At 54.9% G+C, this 22598-nt stretch overlaps 1 protein-coding gene across 1 annotated transcript in view; it reads left to right on the forward strand.

The window, feature by feature from the left end:
* Positions 1-22598, forward strand: part of CASTOR2 (cytosolic arginine sensor for mTORC1 subunit 2) — a 53634-nt gene that overhangs the window by 22377 nt on the left and 8659 nt on the right. Inside the window, exons 2-6 of the mRNA XM_043455386.1 lie at positions 15208-15278; positions 19443-19636; positions 20574-20706; positions 21243-21366; positions 22172-22282. Coding sequence (XP_043311321.1) covers positions 15208-15278; positions 19443-19636; positions 20574-20706; positions 21243-21366; positions 22172-22282 — 633 coding nt within the window. The remainder of the gene's footprint in view (positions 1-15207; positions 15279-19442; positions 19637-20573; positions 20707-21242; positions 21367-22171; positions 22283-22598) is intronic.

The following is a 22598-nucleotide window of genomic DNA, read 5'->3' on the forward strand; positions in this document are numbered from 1 at the left end:
TCTTCGTGACCCCATGGACTGCAGCCTACCAGGCTCCTCCGTCCATGGGATTTTCCAGGCAAGAGTACTGGAGTGGGGTGCCATTGCTTTCTCCGAAAAGAGAGTATACATTTGTGAAAATTCATCTAACCATACACCTAAAGTCTGCACATTTCATTATGGTAAATTATGCCACAGTTCAGAAAAAGGTTTGGGGTAAAAAAAATATGTATATATATATATAAAACCTGTAACAAATCATGATCAAAACCCAAGTTGATGTCATTAAAAGCATTTCTCAGGTACTTCCCTGGTAGTTCAGTGATTAAGAATCAGCCTTGCAATGCAGGAGACCCGGGATTGATCCCAAGGAACTGAGATCCCGCAAGCTGCTGAGCAGCTCAGACGGGGACCCACAACCGCTGAGCCCCTGCACTGCAACAAAAGACCCTCCATGATGCAACAAAGAGCCCAGATGCCACAGCTAAGACCCGACACAGCCAGATAATTTTTTTTTTAAAGCATTTCTCGCCTGAATTGATGAGTGCTGTTCAGTAGCTGCTGCTCAGCCCCGGCACAGGGAGAGGGGTGTCACATGGGAACACTGTAGAATCCTTTCTCCTCATGCATCTTCAGGTCGCCTCCTCACCACCTCTGCCCCTTCACACCCTTGTTCGGAGGACCCTTGAGGTCCACCCTGGCACGTGAGCCTCATGGCCACCTCCAAGCAAACCAGTCAGTATGCCTGCTCAGTTGGGATGCAAACAAGACTCAGGTTAAACAGGAAGAAAGGCACGAACTGGACCCTTTAGCCTTTATCCCCCACTCCCCACCCTGCCCCGGGATTTCCCTTCTACTTTAGTGAAGTAGCGGCCAAGGTGGGGTGTGCACAGACCTTATAAATGAGGGTTCGTGAATTCCTACAAAATGACCACACCTGGAGACCCAGCTCCCAGGCAGAAACCCCTAGAGAACGTTCCCGGGCTCCCGGAAGTCTTCCCGATACCCACTTCCGGTCACCACTCCCCTCTCCTGCCCACTCCCCACCCGACTTCTATCGCCTCTGCGTGATTCTGCGCATTTCTGAGGCGTTGTTGGTGCCCAGGCTCGGACCATCCCAGGCAAACCAAGAAGCCGTCCCCATCCGTCACCTCCCTGCTGGCATTGCGGTGAGTGGGTGTTGTCGGGACCAGCTTAAACCCGCAACCCTGGGCGCTGACATTCCGGGGAGCAGTGGTACCTCTGATTTAGGGAACAGTGTGCTCCACGGGGTCTCACAGGCGTGCTCAGCCTTGTCTCGGGGAGGCCAGGCGTGCCACCCCCACAGCTGCCTGGGGGAGCCTGCAGAGCAGAGGCCCCATCAGTGGACGGTGCCTGCAGGTGGACATCCGCCCAGGGTGGTCCCCCCAGAACGTCGTGCCGGATGTGTGCGCTCAAGCCCCTGGTTAGGCAGCTTGCCGGCAGCCTCTCCTGGCCAGGAAGGTCCAAGCATCTGGCGAGGGAGGCTGGCCGCCTGCCTCTCTGGCTTTCCGTTCAGCTGTACCTCCTCCTTACACTCCCTCAGTATTTTTTAGGGCTTACCAGGTGAGTTCAGTGGGCAGCCAAGGTTGAGAACCCATGCTTTAAGCCAGTGGTCCCCAGCCTGTTTGGCACCAGGGACCAGTGTCGTGGAACTGGTTTTTTCATGGACCGAGGCTGGGTGTGTGTGTGCACTAAGTCCCTTCAGTTGTGTCCGACTCCTTGCGACCCCATGGACTGTAACCCGCCAGGCTCCTCTGGCCGTGGGGATTCTCCAGGCAAGCATACTGGAGTGGGTGGCCATGCCCTCCTCCAGGGGATTTCTCAGCCCAGAGATTGAACCCTCATCTCTTACATCTCCTGCATTGACAGGTGGGTTCTTTACCACTAGCACCACCGGGAGTGGGTAGGGGTGGGCGGTGGTTTCGGGATGATTCAAGTCCATGACATTTGTCATGTACCTTATTTCTCTTATTATTACATCAGCTCCACCTCTGGTCATCAAGCTTTAGATCCCGGAGGTTGGGGACCCCTGCTTTAAGCAAACAGCTGAGGTTTATGTAACATCTTTGCCTGTGAGCCCTGTTCCCACTGTGGGAAGAGGTGGTAGTCCTCCTGGGCTCCTTTCCTGCTGTTTTCCCAGCTGGAATAAATCTCCTTGGGTCCCTGGAGGGCAGAATTAAGACTGGTTGGGTGTCAGTTATTAAGGAGGCCCCACGGATAGAGCTTTCTAGAAATAAGCTCTCCCGGGATCCAATGAATTGCCGCACAAAGGAGTGAGCTCCCCCTCCCCAGGGATAAGCAAACAGCGGCGGGGTCTCGGGGATCCCATTACCGGAAGGCAGCACGCAGTGGCCTCCCCCCTGATTCCATGCCTCCCATGCTCCGCCTTCATGTCTGGGTGATTCCAGGAAGATCCCCCCCTTTCTCCCCTCTGTTGTGGTTTTAATGGGAATCTGTGGCAAGCGATTCTACCAAATTAAACCCACCCTTGCAAATCTCTTCCCTCTGCTAATTTGATCTGGTTCATAAATCTGAAGTCTCAGGGTGGGCCTGCTGAACAAGTTTACCTGGAAGTGGCCCTTCCCCCCTCCTGGCTTAAGGTCCGCGAGACTCTGACTGGCTGGGGCTCCTTGCCCAGGATGCCCCAGAGAGGCCCCCGTGAGGGCCTCACTCTGCTGGGCTAGGAATCTGAGAGTAAACAGATCGAGTGTCAGCCGACTGCCCATAACAGGCGGCCACAGCCATTGAACAGGCGAATGTTCTCTGAGATGACTCAGCCTTCAGCCCCAGGCTCGGGGCAGTCCCCTGTCCTTGACTCTGTCCTGGCGGTCAGCTGCTGGCCACGCCCAGGGCGGAACAGCAGGGGTGTTTGGTTGCTTGGTTTTGGCCAGTGCTTGTAGGATGTTACTTCCCTGACCAGGGATTGAACTCGGTCCCTCGGCAGTTAAAGCCCAGAGTGCTGACCACTGGACCACCAGGGACCTCCCTGCAGTGGGTTTTTAGAGTCAAGCGAATGGTACTCGATTCTGTTTGGTCCCACTGGGATGAGGGCATGGGAGGTGGCCTCAGGTGGCTGTCCTTGGTTTCCTTATCTGTGAAATGGGCCCAGCACTTCCTCTCTGAGCGGTTGGATGTGAGAAATGAGCCTGAGCCCAGTCCAGCTGGCGTCAGAGGAGAAGTGGGTGTCTGACGCTTGGGGAGAAGGCCTGGGTCGCAGTGACCGGGACCCTGCGAGGGAGAGAATTGCAGGGAGGGGGTAATGTGAGAAGAGCATTGGGGCGGCTTGAAAGAGAAGGCACTGCAGGAAGCGAAAGGAGGGTCGACGTCAGGAGACCCTGTGGTCAATACCCGGGTCTAGGCTGAGGCCTTGGGCAGCCGTGTAGGGTCCTGTCAAAAGGCCCAAGGACAGGAGGGTGGGAGGGAGGAAGCCGTCATCTTTGGCTGGTAGAGGTCACAGGGGAGCGGGATCCGTTGGAGAGCTGAGGCCGGTCAGCGGCAGGGGCTGGAGGTAGCGGAGGGAAGAGGGTTGGTGGGCACAAGGGAGCCTTTTTTTAGGATGGAGGAAACCTGAGCTTGTTTGTTACTAAGACCAGGAGGAAGCCAAGTGTGAGACAAGGTTCCTGAGAGAGCGGCGCTGGGGGGACCCGGGACTTAAAGATTGCCCTGGTGGCACCATTTTTCCGAGGTCAAAGAGAGGGGCTGAGATGAATGGAAAGGCAGAGGGGTTTTGGAAGGAGGCCCTCCCCTCCTTAGGAACTTGGAGGTGGACACTGGGGTGCAGAGCGTGGGCACGGGAGAGGGAGGGCTGAGCCGTTCCCCCGAGTGGTGGAGGGGTAAGAGGCAGGACTGGGGGATCTCCAAGCTGGAGGCCACTGCCGAGAAAGACGGTGCTGATCAGGGGCCATCTAAGGATCGGCCAGGCGGGTCACCCAGGACACCCTGCCCCCGAGGCAGCAGCAGGCGGTACAGAATTGGAGCGGCCACAGGAGATGAGAGAGGCGCAGGGTGACCTGGGAGTGGGGGCATCACGGAGTTGCCAGGCAACAGGCTGGCAGCTCCATCCAGGTGGTACCTCAGTATGGTTCCAAAGTCTTGTAATGACAGTATAATGACCCTCTAGGGGCTGTGGTTCCCCATGATGGGGCAGGGCTGGGGGAGAAGGACCACCGTTGCTTTCGGGTCGAGTCTTTTGATTACTGTTTTCAGTTTGCTGGCCAGACGCTGTCTGCATCCTTGGAGGGTGTGTGTCTGCGTGTGTTCTCAGCATCAGCAGGATGAACGGGGGTGGGGGGTGTTGAACAAGCTTCCCGTTAAGTCAGGAGAAAGCCAGGGGGTCACTATCAGAGAGGACACAGGCTCAGGGGCTTCCCAAAGGGGAAATCAGGAGGAGGGAGGGATATATTAGGAGTTTGGGATTAACATATACACACTGCTATATACAAAATAATCAGCAAGGAACTGCTGTATCGCAGAGTGGTGTGTGTGCTCAGCCATGTCCAACTCTCTGCAGCCCCATAAACTGTAGCCCGCCAGGCTCCTCTGTCCATGCAATTTCCCAGGCAAGGATACTGGAGTGGGTTGCCATTTCCTTCTCCAGGGGATCTTCCCGACCCAGGAATGGAAATCACGGTCTCCTGCATCTCTGACATTGGCAAGCGGATTCTTTACCACTGAGCCACCTGGGAAGCCCATAGCACAAAGAACAATATTCAATATGTTGTAATAATCTATAAGGGAAAAGAATGTAAAAAAGAATATATATATATGTATAATTGAATCACTTTGTTATACACCTGAAACGAACACAACATTGTAAATCAATTATACTCCAATATAAAGTTAAAATTTTTTTTAATTTTTAAATTAAAAAAAAGGCCATTGGGGCTGGTGCAGTAACTGAGACCCAGAGCATTATTAGCCTGTTACCCACAGCACTGTCAGACTACTAGAGGCTGGACTGTGGGGGTCAAGTTGGGGATCAGATATGCATCTCTTGAGCTAAAGTGAGCCCCAAATCACTGGCCAGCCAGGGCCAAGGTGAATGACCCCTATGGCGGTGAGCTGTAACCCTGGGACCAGACCTGTCCATTCATCCTAGGACTCTTGCCTAACTCTGGCTCCTGGACCAGAAACTTCTCTGGCCACCTCCTCTGGGTGGCTCTTCAGTTGCATTTCCTCCACCTTTTTGCAGCCTACCCTGGCCTCTCATCTGTGGCCAGGTCCCTTCTGCGAGGACCCAGTCCCAGTTGCTTGCAGCCCTTTATCGTCAGGTTCATAACCCTCACCCATCACGTGTCAGTTGCACAGCCCACCTGTATTTGCTTAATTGACTAGTTAATAGTGTAATCGGCACGTGCAAACCAGAGCAAAAGTCAGAGGGAGACAGTACCCTCCATCTGGGACTTCCCTGGTGGCTCAGTGGCAGAGAACCCGCCTGCCAGTGCAGGAGACACGGGTTCGATCCCTGGGTCAGGAAGTCCCCCCCTGCTTCGGAACAACTAAGCCTGCGCACCACAGCTGTTGAGCCTGTGCCCAGAGCCCAGGAGCCACAGTTGCTGAGCCATGAGCCGAGACTACTGAAGCCCGTGTGCCCTAGAGCCCATGCTCTGCAACAAGAGCAGCCACTGCCGTGAGCAGCCTGTGCGCCCCAACTAGTGAAGGCCCACGAGCAGCAGCAGAGACCCAGCACAACCAAACAAATAATTTTTTAAAAATTACCCTTCATCTCACCAGACCCCCCAACCCCAAGTAAAGTGAAAGTGAAAGTCGCTCAGTCGTGTCCGACTCTTTGTGACCCCATGGACTACACACTCCATGGAATTCTCCAGGCCAGAATACTGGAGTGGGCAGCCTTTCCCTTCTCCAGGGGATCTTCCCAACCCAGAAATCAAACCAAGGTCTCCTGCATTGCAGATGGATTCTTTACCAACTGAGCTATCAGGGAAGCCCCCCAACCCCAAGTAACATGTTCTTTATTCCCTGGCTTCCTTTATATGGAGTTACATTGCAACTCTGTGGAGTCTTAAACGTGTTGGGTTTTGTTGTTTTTTCATTGTAGCTGCTTTTAACTCTGTGAAGAGAATACCGTGCTATGTATAACAGTTGGGCACTTATTTTTCCATCTACGATTATATTGCTGAGACATGTTTTGCGAGTCCCCGCAGAGTGTTCGTTTTGACTGCTGGGTAGTATTCTGTCATCAGTTTCCTTCTCTCCTGGTGATGGGCATCTGGGTTGCAGCCAGGTGCTTGTTTCCAAGGACGGGCTGTTATCAATTCTCTCATCCCTGTCTCTGGTTACCCATGTTTAAGAGGGTGGATGGCTCCCAGGGGCAGAGCTGAGTCATAGGGAATATGCCACAAGCCACACTTGTCCCCTGGCTGCCCCCCCCCCACCCATCCTAGAGACTGCACAGCACAGCGGTCCCAAGACCATAACTGCCTTAACCTGACGGAGCATCAGTTTTCCCACCTGTGAAATGGGAATCATTAATGACACTACGCATACATTCAGTTAACAGTGATGACACAGACTCTGCGTGGAGTCCTGTGGGAGGCATGGGGAACTTGGATGAGAAAAACTCAGTCATCTCCTGAGGAGCAGGTTATCTCACCAGCAGAGAGAGACCGTGAAGGAAGTCATCTCGGCACCACAGTGCATATGATCATTGCTGGGAGGGGATGGGCAGACGGGGGTGACAGTACACTGGGGGACGGCGGGGGGCGGGGGTGGGAGGCTGTGGCCTGCCTGGGGGACCTGGGTTGGGTTCATTGGCCGCTGCGTGAGACTTGACTGTCCTGCTGGTGAGGGTTGGGGTGGAGGCCATGAGAAATGGGGAGACTAGAAGTTAGGCAGAGACCCAGAGCCCACTGCAAGGCTGAGCACTGCCTGGATGGGAACGCTGCCTTGGACGTCCACTCAGTCTCCGGGCCAGCTCACGGCATCAGGAGACTGTGCATGCTTGTGCAGGGTCTTGAGCACTTCCCATGTGTGTTCTGTAACCACCTTCCTTGGAAGGTGGATTCTTAACCACTCGACCACCGGGGAAGTCCCCCCTTTTTTTTTTAATGGTGAACAAATGTACTTAACAAAGTATTATCATTTTTAATTTTTTGTAATATTTCTTGTTAAATACATTTGTCCACCATTTAAAAAAGAGAGCGAGAGAAAATCCCCATGAGTCCTGTAGAAGCTTTTCAGTGCATGGTGTATTTCTCAGTGGCATTAAATCCTTACATTCCATTGTTCCGCAGCCTTCACCGCCATCCACCTCCAGAACTTTGCATCATCTCAAAAGTGAAATTCTGCACCCATTTAATGATTGCTCCCCATTCCCTTACCCCCCACCCCCCGCCCCAGCCCCTAGCAACCACTCCCCACTCTGCTTTAAACTGCAAACTCCCTTTTTTATTGGCTCTGAGGCACACACCACCGTCTGACTCACTATTTATCCAGCCCCCATGGAAATTCTAATTGTCCAATTATTTAAGGTGTGTCTCCAGCACACGAAGCAGGGCCTTTATACATTAAAGGCACTTAACCATTTGTTTGTTGAAAGACTGAGTGATCTAGCCACTGCATTAGACTCTTGCCTGGCTCTCAGGGGCTTTATCCAGACCTTACCGATTCCCTCCACCCTACCCAGCCCCTTTCTGCAGTCCTGTCTCTGCGTATCACCTTGGAATTTGTGAGCACTGATACCCATGCTGTCTGATTCTCCTGACCACCCAAGACCGAAGCAGATTTTTTTTTTCCATCTTAACAGAAAAAGGACATTCTTTAGGATTGCGCTTCAAATCACAGCACTGACACAGTGCTTGAAACGGCAGCTTCTAGTTGTTAACTAAAACAACTAATTTAGTTTTTTCTAACTAAAACTTGAATTGGCAGCTTCTAGTTGTTAATGACCGTAGAAATGAATTGTAAATAACACAAAAGACCTATCAAAGACCCAGGAGAAGCAGAAGAAAAAGTCACGGCTGGGTAACAGAAGAAAGTCTGACCCACACCCTCCGCCTGGATATCCTTAGGGAAGAGGAGCCCGGGAAGGCGGGAGACCAGCACAGTTAGCACCCCAAAAGTGCATCTGTCCCTCGCTGTAATCCAAGTTCGAGGCTCCTGCGCTCCACTGCAGAAATGCATCAGCAGGCTGGCGGAGGCAGTGGGACGGCCCCCAGAAGTGGGTCAGAGCCTGGCCCCTCCATCTGCTCGCTGTGATGTGCTGCTAGGAAGATGTAGTTGAACCTCCCTCGTTCATCCTGAACAGGCTACCCTTGGTGGGAAACAGACATAGGTGTCCAGGTGCTGAAATGTAAAATGAGCGCTCAGAGGCCTTGCTTGAGCAAAGGAATTATGGGTACCTGGGACATGCTGGAAGCCTGTTCTCAAGTCCAGTTTGCAGGGCCGGTCTGGTGCTCACGCCATAGCCCAGCTGCTGTTCAATCACCAAGTTGTGTCCAACTCTGCCACCCCATGGACTGAAGCACACCAGGCCTTCCTGTTCCTCATTGTCTCCCGGAGTTTGCCCAAGTTCATGTCCATCGAATCGGTGATGCCATCCAACCATCTCATCCTCTGTAGTCCCCTTCTCTTCCTGCCTTCAATCTTTCCCAACATCAGGGTCTTTTCCAGTGAGTCAGCTGTTCACATCAGGTGGTCAAAGTACTGGAGCTTCAGCTTTAGCATAGAGGAGGGAATGGCAGATCACTCCAGTATTCTTCCCATGAGAACCCCATGAACTGTATAAAAAGACAAAAAGCCCAGCTGACCAGGGCTCTAATTGCCAAGGGCTGAATTTATCTGGATTTATTCTGTGGCCAGGCAACCTCAGCAAGGTCTGTCTGGGAGGAGCACGTGGTGACCCTGCAGAAAACAGGCCCCAGTCCCGGGAGGGTCTGGCCCACAAAGCTGTCTCCCGCCTCCTGGAGACCAAGACTTCTGCACAGGATTCCACGGAAAGGCAACTTCTTCTGAGCCCTGACTATGTCAGAGGGTCTTTGTGATGTCTGGGAAACGAGGAGGGGAGGGCAGGACCACCACCTAGCCCTCAGGTGAATGGGGAAGGCGAAAAGGACGCTGATAGGAGCTCCCACCCAATGGTGATGTGTCAGGCCACCTCCCTGGCTCCCCTGATCCGGACAGTCCGTGTGCTCAGACATGCTGAATGTCTGAAGATTCTTGAGGTCCCAGCATGGCGTGTCAGGGAGTTGGGACCAGGGAGTGGGTTTGGCTCCAGCAGATCCACTGGGAATTGCAGGCTGAGTTGGTTTCTTCCGTCATAGACCGTCATCCCTTTGCCGGCTACCTGATGGGTGCCAGACTACTGGGAAGATGAATGGAGACTTTTCAGCCAAAGCTTGTTGCTTGGGGTCAGTGTGTAAGGACCAAGTGTCTCAAGGAATCCAGAGACTCCACGCTTCCCAGAACCTTGGCGGTGGTTAATCCATCGTCCCTGTCAATGTAGCATCACCCCTAAAGCCCACCAGCCTGGGGCTCAGCCCCTACGAAAGATAACATCTCACAACATCTCACTACCTCCTGGTCTCTGTAGCCCATTTGGCTTTGCTCAGGCTCAATTGCTTAGTCATATCTGACTCTTTGTGACCCCATGGACTGTAGTCCACCAGGCTGCTCTATCCATGGGGATTTCCCAGGCAAGAATACTGGAGTGGGTTGCCGTTTCCTCCTCCAGGGGTGATCTTCCAAACCTAGGGATTGAACCCGCATCCCTCCTGCATTGCAGGTGCAGTCTTTACCACTGAGCCACTAGAGAAGCCCTCATTTGGCTTTAGAGCTTTTCTAACTGGCAACAGAAGCTGGCCTCCCTGTGGTCCCCCACCTCAGCTGCCTCTGTCCTCCGAGAAGGAAAAATGGCCAACATATTGAGTGCTTACCATGGTCGTGCTGGGTATACACTCATTTATTCTTCAGCAGCAACCCTAGGAAGTGGACACTGTTACCCTCATTGTTCACATGACAAAACTGAGGCACAGAGAGGTTAAGTAACTTGCCGAAGGTCACACAGCCATAAACAGCAGCACTGTTCCCTTCCCTGATCCAGAGCAGCCACAGAGATTTAAAGATGGCAGCTGGACTCTTCCTCGAGGCGGGAAGGGGGTGCCGTCTAAAGTCCCCTCATTTCCCCTGGGCATGCTCTACCAGGCCTGTGAGTCTCTGAACAGACATAAACCATTGAGCACCTGTGCTTTGTTCATGGAGCCCAAGGATGTGTTGGCATCTCCTGGACAGGGGACTTGCATTACAATCCTTGGAGTGTGTCCTGAACCATGGTGAACCAGGAGTGCCTCTAGGGCTGTTGTTCCCAGTCTCCCTCCTACATCACCCAGGACTCTACCTGAGCGGTCCTGCCAGTTGACCATCACACACAGTTGCACAGGTTGTGCACTGCCCAACCCTGAGGGTGCTCTTCACGCAGACTGTGCGATGAATGAGCCCTCCCCCCAGAGGTGTGATGTTACCACCTGCCCAGCTGCCTGGGCAACAGATCCGTCTTGGGTTCTGATCAGAGCTGGATGGGATTTTTGCCTGCCCTTGAAAAGCATTTCCCAGACAGATTTGATGGTTCTGGGATCGTCTCTCCATGCCTTGTCGCCAGGCCCCTTGAGGTCCAGCTTGCTATGGAGCTGGCAGGGTTCCACGGGGCCTATGCCCTTCTTGCCCAAGCTGGAGCTACAGGGAACCCAGTCCCCCTTGAACATGTCCTTCATTGGACACGTACAGAGGAATGAGGCGGCCCAGGGTTCACCACCCCCGGCGCCGGACTGGGACTGGAACTCGGACCTCTTGACTCCAGGACCTTGGTCCTCTTCCCGCTCTCCCAGGCGGCTCTCTCTAACCCTGTTATTTCATCCTGTTCCTTAGCGCCATGAGGGCATCTAGAGGGCAAATGCTTCCCCTCCTCCTCGGATTTCCTAACAGCACTCAGCAGCAGCCTGAGTAATTGCTGGGTCTTGTTCCTCTCTCCGGCTCCTTAGACAAAGCACAGAGACTCCACAAACACCGAGGCCTGGCATCTGGGGAGTGGGTTTAGCCACAGCTCGTTAGAGAGTGTGGGGTTGGGACTGGAGACTCGAGCATCTCCCAGAGGCGGGGAAGTCCAAGCAGTACCACACACAGACAGGCAGGGTTTGCTGTGATCGGGGCTTGTCTGGCTTTGGGGGTAGGTGTGTGGCCATAGTTCACTCTTTTGCTCATCAGGCTTTGAGTACCCTGTACAGCCCATGTCAGATACAAGGTATATGTGCAGAGAACCCACCGTCCTTCCCTTTGAGAGCTTATAGGGTCCACTGGGGGGAAACAAGTGTTACCTGTCATAGACTGTGGAAAGCATTCAGGACCATCATGTGCAGTTGCACAGGTTGTGCACTGCCCACCTCTTGCAGACATCCTTCACAGACACTCTGAGATGGATGAACTGTCCCCTAAAGCTGTGATGCACCACCAAGCCTAACTGTCCGCGATGGCTTTAACATCCAGGGAGGACCCCTCCTATGGTGGGAGGTGAGACAGAGGAGGTGGCCGGTGCCAGTTAGAAAAGATTTCACCCCAAAGAAGATGCTTAAACCGAGTCTTGAAGGATGAGCAGCACGTGTCCAGCCAAAGAACAGGGAAGGGGGTGCTGAGCAGTGGAAAGAATATTTGTCAGCCTTTGGATGCATGAGATGAGACAGGCAATAGTTGGGAAGGAGACTGGAGAGGCTTCTAGGCAAGTGTTTGTGTGGAGGAGAGTGATGGGGAGAGGCAAAAACAGATCTCAGAGCGACTGGGGTGGGGGGCGGTGGAGATGGGGTGAGCTCAGAGACGTGTAGGACATGAGAGGGAAATAGGAGAATAGGTCCTCCTGAGTTTGACCAGAGGAGTAGCTGCAGGTCCCTCCGGCCAACTCGCCCTCCCAGAGGCCCGCCCATGCCAAGGTGCACATTCCGAGATGGATGTCTACCAGCTGGCCCTCAGCCGTGGGTCACATCAACAGCATAGTCATACCCCCATTTACACAGAGGCCGATGTTGCCTTCTGGCGGTGTTTATCCCCTCAGGGTCATTTATACGGTCTATTTCTGGAGCATCCCTCACCGCCAAGAGGGCACCCAGAGCAAGCACCACATCTGTTTGCCTTCCCAGGGCTCTCAGATGGCTGGGTTGCCCGCCCCCTCCCAGGGTGTACTTGCTTGTGGCATTCTGACAATGGCTGGGGAGAGGGGGTTCCTGAGGCTCTTTCTGAGCACACGGGGGTCCCCAGGAAGGAACTAGGCCAGACCAGTGATTGCCACTCACTAAGGTGATAATGTGCTGCTGTCCCCCAGCAATTATAGATTTCGCTTGTCCAAGCAATAGTTGCAAATTGGATGTGGGACAGGCAGGGGCAAGAGATGTAATTTGAAAACCAAAGACCTGGAGGGAAATTGAACAGTGTGTGCTGCTGGGTGAGCCGAATGTCAAGGAGGGGGAGGGGTGCCCCCTCATTTATGAGTCTGGCACCAGCACTTTCTTAAGGCCGGGTTCATGGCGGTATAATCTGTATATACGGCAAAAGTCACCCTTTTTAGGGTATAGTTCTTTCCGTTTCGAAAAACGTAGATGATCTTGTCACCACAACGATCAAGAAGCCAAACACCGGACTTCCCTGGTGGTCCAGTGGTTAAGAATCCGCCTGCCAATGCAGGGGTCATGAGTTTGATTCGCTGGTCCAGAAAGATATCATGTGCCTCAGAGCAACTCAGTCCACAAGCCGCAACTACTGAAGCCTGTGTGCCTGGGCCCCACGCTCCACAGCAAGAGAAGCCGCGGCCATGAGAAGCCCGCGCACCACAGCTAGAGAGTAGCCCCCGCTTGCCGCAACTAGAGAAAGCCTTTGCCCAGCAAAGAAGACCCAGCACATCCATAAACAAAAATTTTTTAAGAAAGAAACCAAACACCTCCTTCACCCCAAAAACTTCCTGGTGACCCTCCAACATCAACCCCAACCCAGCCCCAGGAAGCCAGGGATCTGTTCTGTTCTCCATCCTTACAGTTTTGCCTCTTCCAGAATGACACACGGGAGTAAGTCAGAGTGAGAAGCAGAAACATTGTATGACATCCCTTGTATGTGAAATCTAAAAGACATGATACAAATGAACTTATTTACAGAACAGGAGAAGACGCACAGACTTAGAAAACAAATTTATGGTTGCTGGGAGTAGGGGGAGCGGTGGGGATAGTTGGGGACCTTGGGAAGGTGCACACTGCTGTACTTAAAATGGATAACCAACAGGTTATCCTACTGTAGAGCGCGGGGACACTGCTCCATGTCACGTGGCAGCCTGGGCGGGAGGGGAGTTTGGGGGAGAAGGGATACATGTTTATGTATGGCTGAGTCCCTCTGCTGTCCACCTGAAACTATTGAAACATTGTTAATCGGCTATACTCCAATACAAGACAAAAAGTTTAGAAAGATAGGTAAATCGGAATCTCACATAAATGGAATCATGCGGTACGTTAACCTGTTGAGTGTGGCTTTACCGTAGCCCAATGCTCTTGAGTTTCATCCACTTTATTGCAGGAATCACTAATTCACTCCTCTTCATTGCTGACTGGTATTCGCCGGCATGGATGTGCCACACAGTTTACCCAGTTCTCCAGCTGCAAGGAGGATGTTTGGAATGTCTGCAGTTCGGGGTGATTACAGATAAAGGCTCTAAACATTTTGCATACAGGTGTTTGTGTGGGCATGTTTTCATCTCTCTCCAGCCCATACCCAGGAGTAGGACTGCCTGTGGTCATGTATGTTTCAGTCTGTGAGAAACACAAACCGTTTTCCCTAACAGCTGCACCATTTTGCATTCCTACCAGTTCCAGTGGATCTCATGCCTTGTGAAAAATTTAAAGAAAAAAGGGGAGGGAAGTGGGAGGGGGCATTCAGGATGGGGGGACACATGTGCACCCATGGCTGATTCATGTCGATGTATGGCAAAAGCCACCACAGTATTGTAATTGTCCTCCAGTTAAATTAATTTTTAAAAAAAATAAAAAAGGGAAAAGGGTGCTGCGGGGGTTTTGGTGACAGGCTTCAGTGTTGGAGGGCAGCTGCCAGGACAGGGGAAACCAGGAGGAGAGAGGTTTGTATAACATTCCGGCCACCCCTCTCCCGTGACACTTCAGGATTCCTTTCCCATTTTAATCTTCATAGAAGTGCCGTTCAGGCCCTTGCCAGGGTTACTCGTTGGGCCTGTCTGTGTCACCACTTCCCGTGATGGATGGGTTTTACGCATTGGGCGCGGAGCCCGAGCTGCGCCTCCCTCGTGAGATCGGTGACACCGGAAAAATAAATGACCGTGGGCAGTCTCCCACACACCACTGCCTGAGCATGCTGTCTCTCCCTGTCGCCGCGCCTGGGGTGTTCTGGGGGCCGCTAGCTGGATGGGGAGCAGGGAGGCAGTGAGAGGAGGTAACCCTCCCCCTCACCTGGTGACAGCCTCAGAGCCCAGCCCAAGGGCGGTCTGGACACGGAGCCCAGCCTGTCCGCCAGGTGCCCAGAGCGCGCTCGGGGCTGAGACCAGCAGGGACGAGATGCAGAAGGACAGGGTGATTGCCGGACCCTCCCTGGCCTTGGGAAATGGATGGTCCCACTTGGGGTAGAGGATGAGCAATTTACACCTCAGGCTAAGCTGTGTTACAAGAGGCTGTTCAGGGATCCATGCCCCAAAATGGCACACACGGCCACACCCCTCTCTCTTGCAAGGAAGAAGCGTGCCCTAAAGGCGGGGCTCTTGGTGGGGTGATGTGAATTAGGCCCTGAATGACAAGGGGGGTCTTGACTTGGTGAGGAGAGGGGCCGGGACCACGGGCAGGGGACACAGCACAGCGACAGAGGCCCAGAGGTCAGAATGTGGGGGTTCAGGTAGGCTGGAAAACACAGTTCATCTGCATGGTTCCTGCCAGAGCTGCCCTTGGGCCTAGAGGCGACCCTGAGGGCTGGCCAGCTTGGGGGTCCCCACGGACTCGGGGTGGTGGAGGAAACGGTCATCATCTCTAGGCCTCTCTGAGACCCCCTGAATCAGCTGGGGCACTGGAGAGAGAGGGAATCAGTGCCCCCCACCCTGCTCCAGCAGCCTGGATCAGAGTACTGGGTACACCAGGTCACGGGTGGGTGGCTGCCGCAGGGTCTGCTGGGACTTAACGATACTCTGTGTCTGTCTGTCTGTCCCCCCAGGTGCAAGTTCTTCAGTCTGACCGAGACCCCGGAGGATTACACCATCATTGTCGATGAGGAGGGCTTCCTGGGTACGTGCTGCTCTCCCCGGGGGCTTAGCTGGGCCGTGGCCTGTGGGCAGTGCTGGCTGCTCGGCACCCTGTCTCTGCCCCTGCCCAGCCCCCTGTTCTGATCCCTCAGGAAAGGACCCACAGCTGAGAGGGGGCAGTGCTTACCCCACCCAGAGCTGAAGCCGCCAAGGGGGCAGGGGGGTTGTTCTCTGGGAGGGCTCCTCCCACAAGGGAGGTGCTTTCAAACATCCTCAGTCCTTGTTCCCATGGGAACAAGCCCTGGACACCATCCTGCTATGATTTTCCATTGTCTTTCTTCCCTGGTGACTCGGACGGTAAAGGATCCACCTGCAATACAGGAGACCTGAATTTGATCCCTGGGCCGGGAAGATCTCCTGGAGAAGGGAATGGCTACCCACTCCAGTATTCTTGCCTGGACATTTCCATGGACAGAGGAGCCTGGCAGGCTACAGTCCATGGGAGTGGCAAAGAGTCAGACACGACTGAGCGAATAACACTTTTCTTCCATCTTTTATACAATGCCTCAGGGTATCACCAAAGTTCCTACCCTTTCTTTCTTCCATCTTTTAAATTGAGATATAATCTGCATACCATAGAGCCTCACCATGCAGCATGTGGGATCTTAGTTCCCCAACTAGGGATAGAACCTGTGCCACCTGCATTGGGAACATGGAGCCTTAACCGTTGGACCACCAGGGAAGTCCCATGGAAAAACTGCTTTTTAAACAGATGCGTGGTCTTCTGTCATAGATGAACTATGGGTTCATCTGCTGGGCTCCAGCATGGACTTTTAGGTGGTTCCTAGGTCTTTGTTTTAAATCCTTTTGAGTTGAACGCTCAGACCCATGACTGCTCCTTTGTCCCAGAAGTAACTCCTTTACAGTGAAATCGCATGTTAAACTCTTGGTATTGATACGTTTTCCCCAACTCCTATCCCCAAACCAGCACCCCTGGCACCACCTGTGTGAAAACAGAAAGACCCTGGCGCTTGGTGAGCCCTCAGACACCGGGCCCTTAGCTAAGCATTCGATGGGGTTTAATCTCACGTAATCCTCCAAGCGTCTTCTGGAGCCCATCCTGATTTCAGCAGCCCACATTTGAAAGCTTAAGAAATTGAGATGTGGTGACTTTTGTCCAGAGTCAGGCAGCCAGGATGAAACCCTGCCCACCTGACCCCAGGACTCTTGGCCCTGATGCTGGCAGGGCGGGAAAGACCTGACCGACTCTGTGCGGAGGACAAGGCCACGGAGCAGAGGGACCGTGAGCCCTGCTGTCAGTAGCGGGGGGCTCCTGGAGAAGTGTCAGGGGGCTCCCAATGACAGAGCTGTCTACCTGGTGTCTGGGAGGTGACAGGTGTCCTCAGCGATCCACCAGGGACCGTGCTCAGCTCTAAGAGGCTATTTTTAGGGCCTTGGGTGGTGGGTAGTGACAAATAATAATCCCTTTCAGTCTTGAGATGGTCCACCTTTCCTCTAGGGAAGGGCAGCTCTGAGGCTGGGGCAGCCGAAGCTCCACCTGCCAGGTGAAGGCCTTACAGGGCCAGTGGGACCACGCTGTCCGAACTGGGGTCCTGGAACTCCAGCTGCCTGGACCCCCCTGCTTAACAGTCCTGAAGCTCAGCCCTGCGAGAGGGGTTTTCTCAACACCCCGTCGCAGGCTGGTGGCAAGGCGAGACCACAAGGCATGCCACGAGGCCAGAGTGAGGTCCCCGCGCATTTGCCGCACCGTCGTCTGCCCGCCAGCCTGCCTCTCTGGGCCTCAGTTTCGTAGTCTGTGAAATGGGAGCGGGCCCGACTTCTGAGCCGGGTCTCTAAGCAGATGGCCAGCATTCTGCCCTGAGAATTCAGACGGGCAGACCATGTGAGGGGATGCCACTGGATCCCCGTCCTGGGAAGTCGAATGTAGGAGCACACGAAAGGGTGTCAGAGGTCACCCTGAGCACAGAGGACGAGCTGGGGGACGGGGCCGGGAAGAGGGCCTGGGCTGAGTAGAGAGGGGTGCGGACAGCCGCCCTCTGCCTCCCTGTGCCCCCTGCGCTGAGGACGGCAGAAGACGAAGGCAGCCGAGGCCACTACCCTGGGGGAGCTGACGGGCAAATGGGGCCAACTGTAGACTCCAGCCGGCTGCTCACCCCATGTGACTGCGGGCACTTAAATGAACCAAAATTAAATAAAACGTTCGATTACGTTTCTTTTTCTGTCGCACTAACCACATCTCTCGTGCCCCATAGCCACATGAGGTGAGTGGCTTTGGACAGCGTAGGTGTAGACTGTCTGCCTGAACCCAGAACGCCCTCTGGGGCAGCGCTGGTTCCCAGGTCACGAGGACTTCAGCCGTTGCTCCAGAGGATGTGGGAGCTGCCGGGCGGCTCTGAGTTGTGAGGAGCTTGGAATAGGCAGGCAGAGGGCAGGTTCGTGACAGCCAACGTGGTCGTGATGCCTGAGCTGACCCTTACGGGAAGGACCCCTCCAGAGTTTTCCCAAGAAGGCTTTGGGATTCAGTCCTCGTGAAAAGGGACTTTTTAAAACTTTTCCTGTTAAATCTATTTATTAATATTTTGTGTATTAATATGTTTATAAAATGGCTTTAGATGACAGGACCATAGGGCACCCCAGCCCTCGCTGGCTCCTCGGGCTGTCTTTGCTCAAGATGGCATGGTTAGGGGGATTCCCTGGCGGCCTGGTGGTTAGGATTCGGTGCTTTCTCTGCAGAGACCCAGGTTCAGTCCCTGGTCGGGGGACTGTGCTACTTGGCACGTGGCATGGCCAAAGATACCAAGAGAAAAAAATAGATGGCGGGTTGGGCTCACAATGCTGTCCCCGGGAAGTCCCCTCTGGCCAGTTCCAGGCCCCTTAGGATTTCAGAATTGAGCTGGGACTCTTGGCTCTGGCGGGGTCGTGATTCCTCTGGCGGTCCTGGAGCTGAGAAGTCTCTTTTCCGACACCCCAGGTAACAGGTAGAAGCCCGAAATCAGAACCTTTCTTTTTTTTTAAGCCTTTCCTCCCGCTCCACCTCCCAAGCCCCTTCCCTTCTCTGGGAGTCAGCCTGCCTCTCCAGCCAGCCTAGCAGAGGACTGGCCCCTTCTCAGGCAGCAGGGCCAATGGGCACCCTAGGCTGTGGTTGCCATGACGACCAGAGCTGGGCAGGTAGGAGCCTGGGTGAGGCCTCCAGAGCCGTCCTGCACAGCCTCCCTCAAGCATCGTCATGATCCTGAGAGCCCCCTTAAATCCCCAGGATCCAGGCCTCTCTTCTTAGCCCCTGCGCTAATTGGGGATCTGGCCCTTCTTCCCATGCAGTGCCCGGCACAGAGCATGAGAGTCTGTGTATAAGTCAGACCTGGGTTTGAATTCTGGCTCTGTTATTCCCTAAGTGATCTTGGTTAAGTCAGCAGTCCCTCAGAGCTCTGGTTTGTCGCATGAATGGGGTGAAATAACAGCCCTGGTCTGGGGCAGGTTTGAACAGACAGCCACGAGGCACAGAGAGTTCAGTGGCTGCCTGTCCGTGCAGCCAGGCATACACATTACCGTGTCCCACAGGTAGGCTCCCCTGGGTGCTCTCTCTGCAGGACGGGGTGGGCGGGATGGTCTTCACAAGCCAGTCCAGGAGACTCCGGGATCACTGGCCACCTGACCCTACCCCACCATGTCCCTGGTGGGCCCTCCTGGCAGGATCTCCAGACTCTCAGGATGACTTCGGTGACAGGTCTGATGAAAGCAGAGAGAGAAATCTTAGGCCCTCGATCCTGTCTTCTCCTGGCCTCCCTCCACTCCACCCCCAGCCCCGCTGGGAGGTTCCTAGGAACCAGGTTGAAAACCACAGGACCTGTTCCACCCGGATAAAGTGGTGATAGCAGGACCTGGCACCCGGGAGGGTCGTGAGAACCAGAAACAACAGAATCGCTGCCAAGTACTCATCCTTCACAGCTGGGGACTGAGGCCCAGCGCAGATAAACCCCTCGTCCCCGGGGCCCCCACCCTCCTGAGCTGCCCGGTACATCCAGACTCCACTGAAGGTCTTCCCTGCTCAATCCTCCCAAGATGGACAGAGGAGGCCAGTCTCCTGTCCTCTGACAGATGAGGGTGCTGGGGTCCAGAGGGCGGGCTGGCCGAGGTCACACAGCGGGGGCCCATCAGTCACAGACCGGCCCTCCATGTCCCCCTCCAGAACTGCCCTCTTCGGAACACTTGAGCGTGGCTGATGCCACCTGGCTGGCCCTCAATGTGGTGTCTGGCGGCGGCAGCTTCTCCAGCTCCCAGCCCATTGGTGTGACCAAGATCGCCAAGTCGGTCATCGCCCCGCTGGCCGATCAGAACATCTCGGTGTTCATGCTGTCCACCTACCAGACGGACTTCATCCTGGTAAGCCATGACACAGGCACCCCCACCGACATGATCTGCAAAGTCTGTGCCCCCACCCCCATTTCACAGTCTGCTCAGAGAGAGGTGAAGGGGACCTTGGGGTCATCAGTCCAGTGTCAGCATGGCCCGGGCTAGGCTCTAGCTCCATCCACTACCTGCCCTTTGAGTGGACCATGTTTGGTTTGAACTGGATGCCAGATGTGTGGGCTTCCCAATTCCATACCACTTCCTCCAGGGGGGCAGGCATTTCTGGTCACAGTTGTTGTTGAGTTGCTAAATCGTGTGGCGCTTTGCGACCCCAGGCTTCCTTGTCCTTCGTCATCTCCCAGGGTTTACTCTGACCCATGTCCATTGAATCTGTGATGCCATCCAGCTGTCTCATCCTCTGCAGCCCCCTTCTCCTCCTGCCCTCAATCTTGCCCAGTATCCGGGTCTTTTCCAGTGAGTCGGCTCTTCGCATGAGGTGGCCAAAGTATTGGAGCTTCAGCTTCGGCATCAGGCCTTCCCATGAATATTCATGGTTGATTTCCTTTGGGATGGACTAGTTTGATCTTGCTGTGCAGTCACAGAGCCGACAGCAATTCCTGGCCACTGTTATTCATGCTTTTCTCCCATGGGGCTGGCCGTCCTGGAGGGTGTGGGCCCAGGAGGGGCAGGCCCGGCCCACTTTCTAAAGGGAGTGGGGCATGGACCCACACGTTCTGGCCCTCAGTGGAGCGTCTTCTCCCCTCTGGTCCTTCCTCTGTCCCTGGAGAGTCACGTGCACCGGGTCCCAGGTCCCTGGTCCCACGTGCCCCTGTCCCAATCAGAACAGCGGGAGGCCGGGAGGGGGATGCTGGTTCTGGGCACAGAATTTCAGAGTGAAGGGGCCGGTGCCCCCAGCCCCACTCCATCCGGGGATCACGGCACACTCACTTCATTGACTCCTCGTCCCCAGGTGCGTGAGCGGGACCTGCCCTTTGTCACCCACACCTTGTCATCAGAGTTCACCATCCTGCGGGTCGTCAATGGCGAGACAGTGGCAGCTGAGAACCTCGGCATCACCAACGGCTTTGTGAAGCCCAAGATGGGTGAGTTGAGGGAGGGGAGGGTTGTGCAGAGAGACTTCAGGAAAAGACCAGGTCCTGCCCCAGGGCACCCCCATTCTCAGAGCCTCGGCTGAGGGCCAGGCATCACATGGTTCAACAGTCCTCAGACCCAGGATCTCCAAAGGGCGACGGATGTGGACACAACCAGAAACGGCCAGGGGCCACTCCTGACCCAGCGCGGGGTATCAGTGTGGGCCTCCCAGAGGCAGTGACTCTCAGGCTGAAAAACTTACAGCACAAGTAGGAGCTAATACGATAGGTGGTGAAGTTTGGGAAGGGCTCTCCAGGCAGATGGCATGGCACGTGCAAAGGCCCAGGGGTCTTGGGGGGCGAGTCCAGAGAATTAGGAGAGCTGCAGGGGCTGCTGGGAGCTGCAAAAGTGACCGGGGCCGGATCTCAGAGCCTGCCATCGGACTTCCCCAGAGCAGCTGCTGGCTGACCACCCCCCCCCCTTCCCAGGCCCCTTGCCGCCTCCTCTCCTCCTGCCCTCAGCATCCCTTGTATTTGTGCTCCCACAGTCCAGAGGCCCGTCATCCACCCCCTGTCCAGCCCGAGCAACAGGTTCTGTGTCACCAGCCTGGACCCCGACACGCTGCCCACCGTTGCCACACTCCTCATGGACGTCATGTTTTACTCCAACGGGTAGGGCCGCCTCGGGGGTGAGGGGCTGCAGGGTGGGCCAAGGAGACACGAATCTGCCTACAAGCCTCAGTCTGAGGGGGGAGGCACAGGCCTGCCCTGGGAGCTAATCCGAGCGGGGAGAAACAGACCTGCCCTGGGAGCTAATCTGAGGGAGGAGGCACAGACCTGCCCTGGGAGCTAGCTTGAGAAGAGAGATATGACTCTACCCCAGATCCCCTTTCTTAAAGGGGAGAATTGATTCATTGCAAACCCTAAAACTTGATGAAACCCCAGGCCCACATATAGATGTTATTATGAACACCCCAGGGTCCCCTGAGCTCCTGGGCAAGCCCAGTCATTTGAAGAGCCAGGGACTCAGGTTTTTTTCATTTGGTGGACGACAACTTTGCATTTTTCCTCAGGGCAGATTTTAAGTTTCAGCCAACACCAAGTGGAGTGGGGCCAGGGGCCAGCAAGCTGGCAGTGACCACAGACTGCCCTGAGATGTTGGCCAGCACAGGGACAGAGAAACCCTGTCCTGGAAGGGGCAAGTATAGCTCCTGCAGAGGGCTGGCTGGGTGTTCAACACTGTGAAGTGCGGTGCTCACCCCTGTGAATGCCGTGGAATCACCTGCATCTCACCGGTGTGGAGACCAATGCAGGGGCAGTGGCTCAGGGGTCCCCCAGCAAGGCAGGGGCAGAGCAAGGATTTGGTCGGTGCCTGCCTGGACACCCCATAGCTAATAGGCAGGGCAGGTGGGCCGGGTGCGGGTCAGGGTGCAGTGGGTCCCTCACTCCACCCCTCACCATCTCCCCCGGCCTCCAGAGTGAAGGACCCGCTGGTGTCCGGCGATGACTGCGACCACATCCGCTTCTTCTCCTTCTCCCTCATCGAGGGTTACATCTCCCTGGTGATGGATGTGCAGACCCAACAGAGGTGAGCCGGGCCCAGGGTGGAAGCGGACAATGGGCCTGTCACCCACTTGGTCCTAACAAGTCCCCGCCCCAGCCCTTCATTGCAGGTGAGCGGCCCCACCTTACAGATGACAGGCCACTCAGAGACGAAGGCCCCGAGTCACCCAGCGCCATCCAGTGCTGTTTGACACCCCCACCCCATCCCTTCAGTCTGGAGCTGAGGAGGGGTACCCTGACCAGCCTGAGCAAAGGGGGCAGTTGTTCCAAAGCGCAATCCCAGCTTTGCCGTCCTGCTCCCCACCCCACCCACCCTTGGAGGAGGAAGGAAGGTGCAGAGC

The sequence above is a fragment of the Cervus canadensis genome, chromosome 32 (genome assembly GCF_019320065.1).
Source record: "Cervus canadensis isolate Bull #8, Minnesota chromosome 32, ASM1932006v1, whole genome shotgun sequence".
In the NCBI taxonomy this organism is placed as follows: Eukaryota; Metazoa; Chordata; class Mammalia; order Artiodactyla; family Cervidae; genus Cervus; species Cervus canadensis.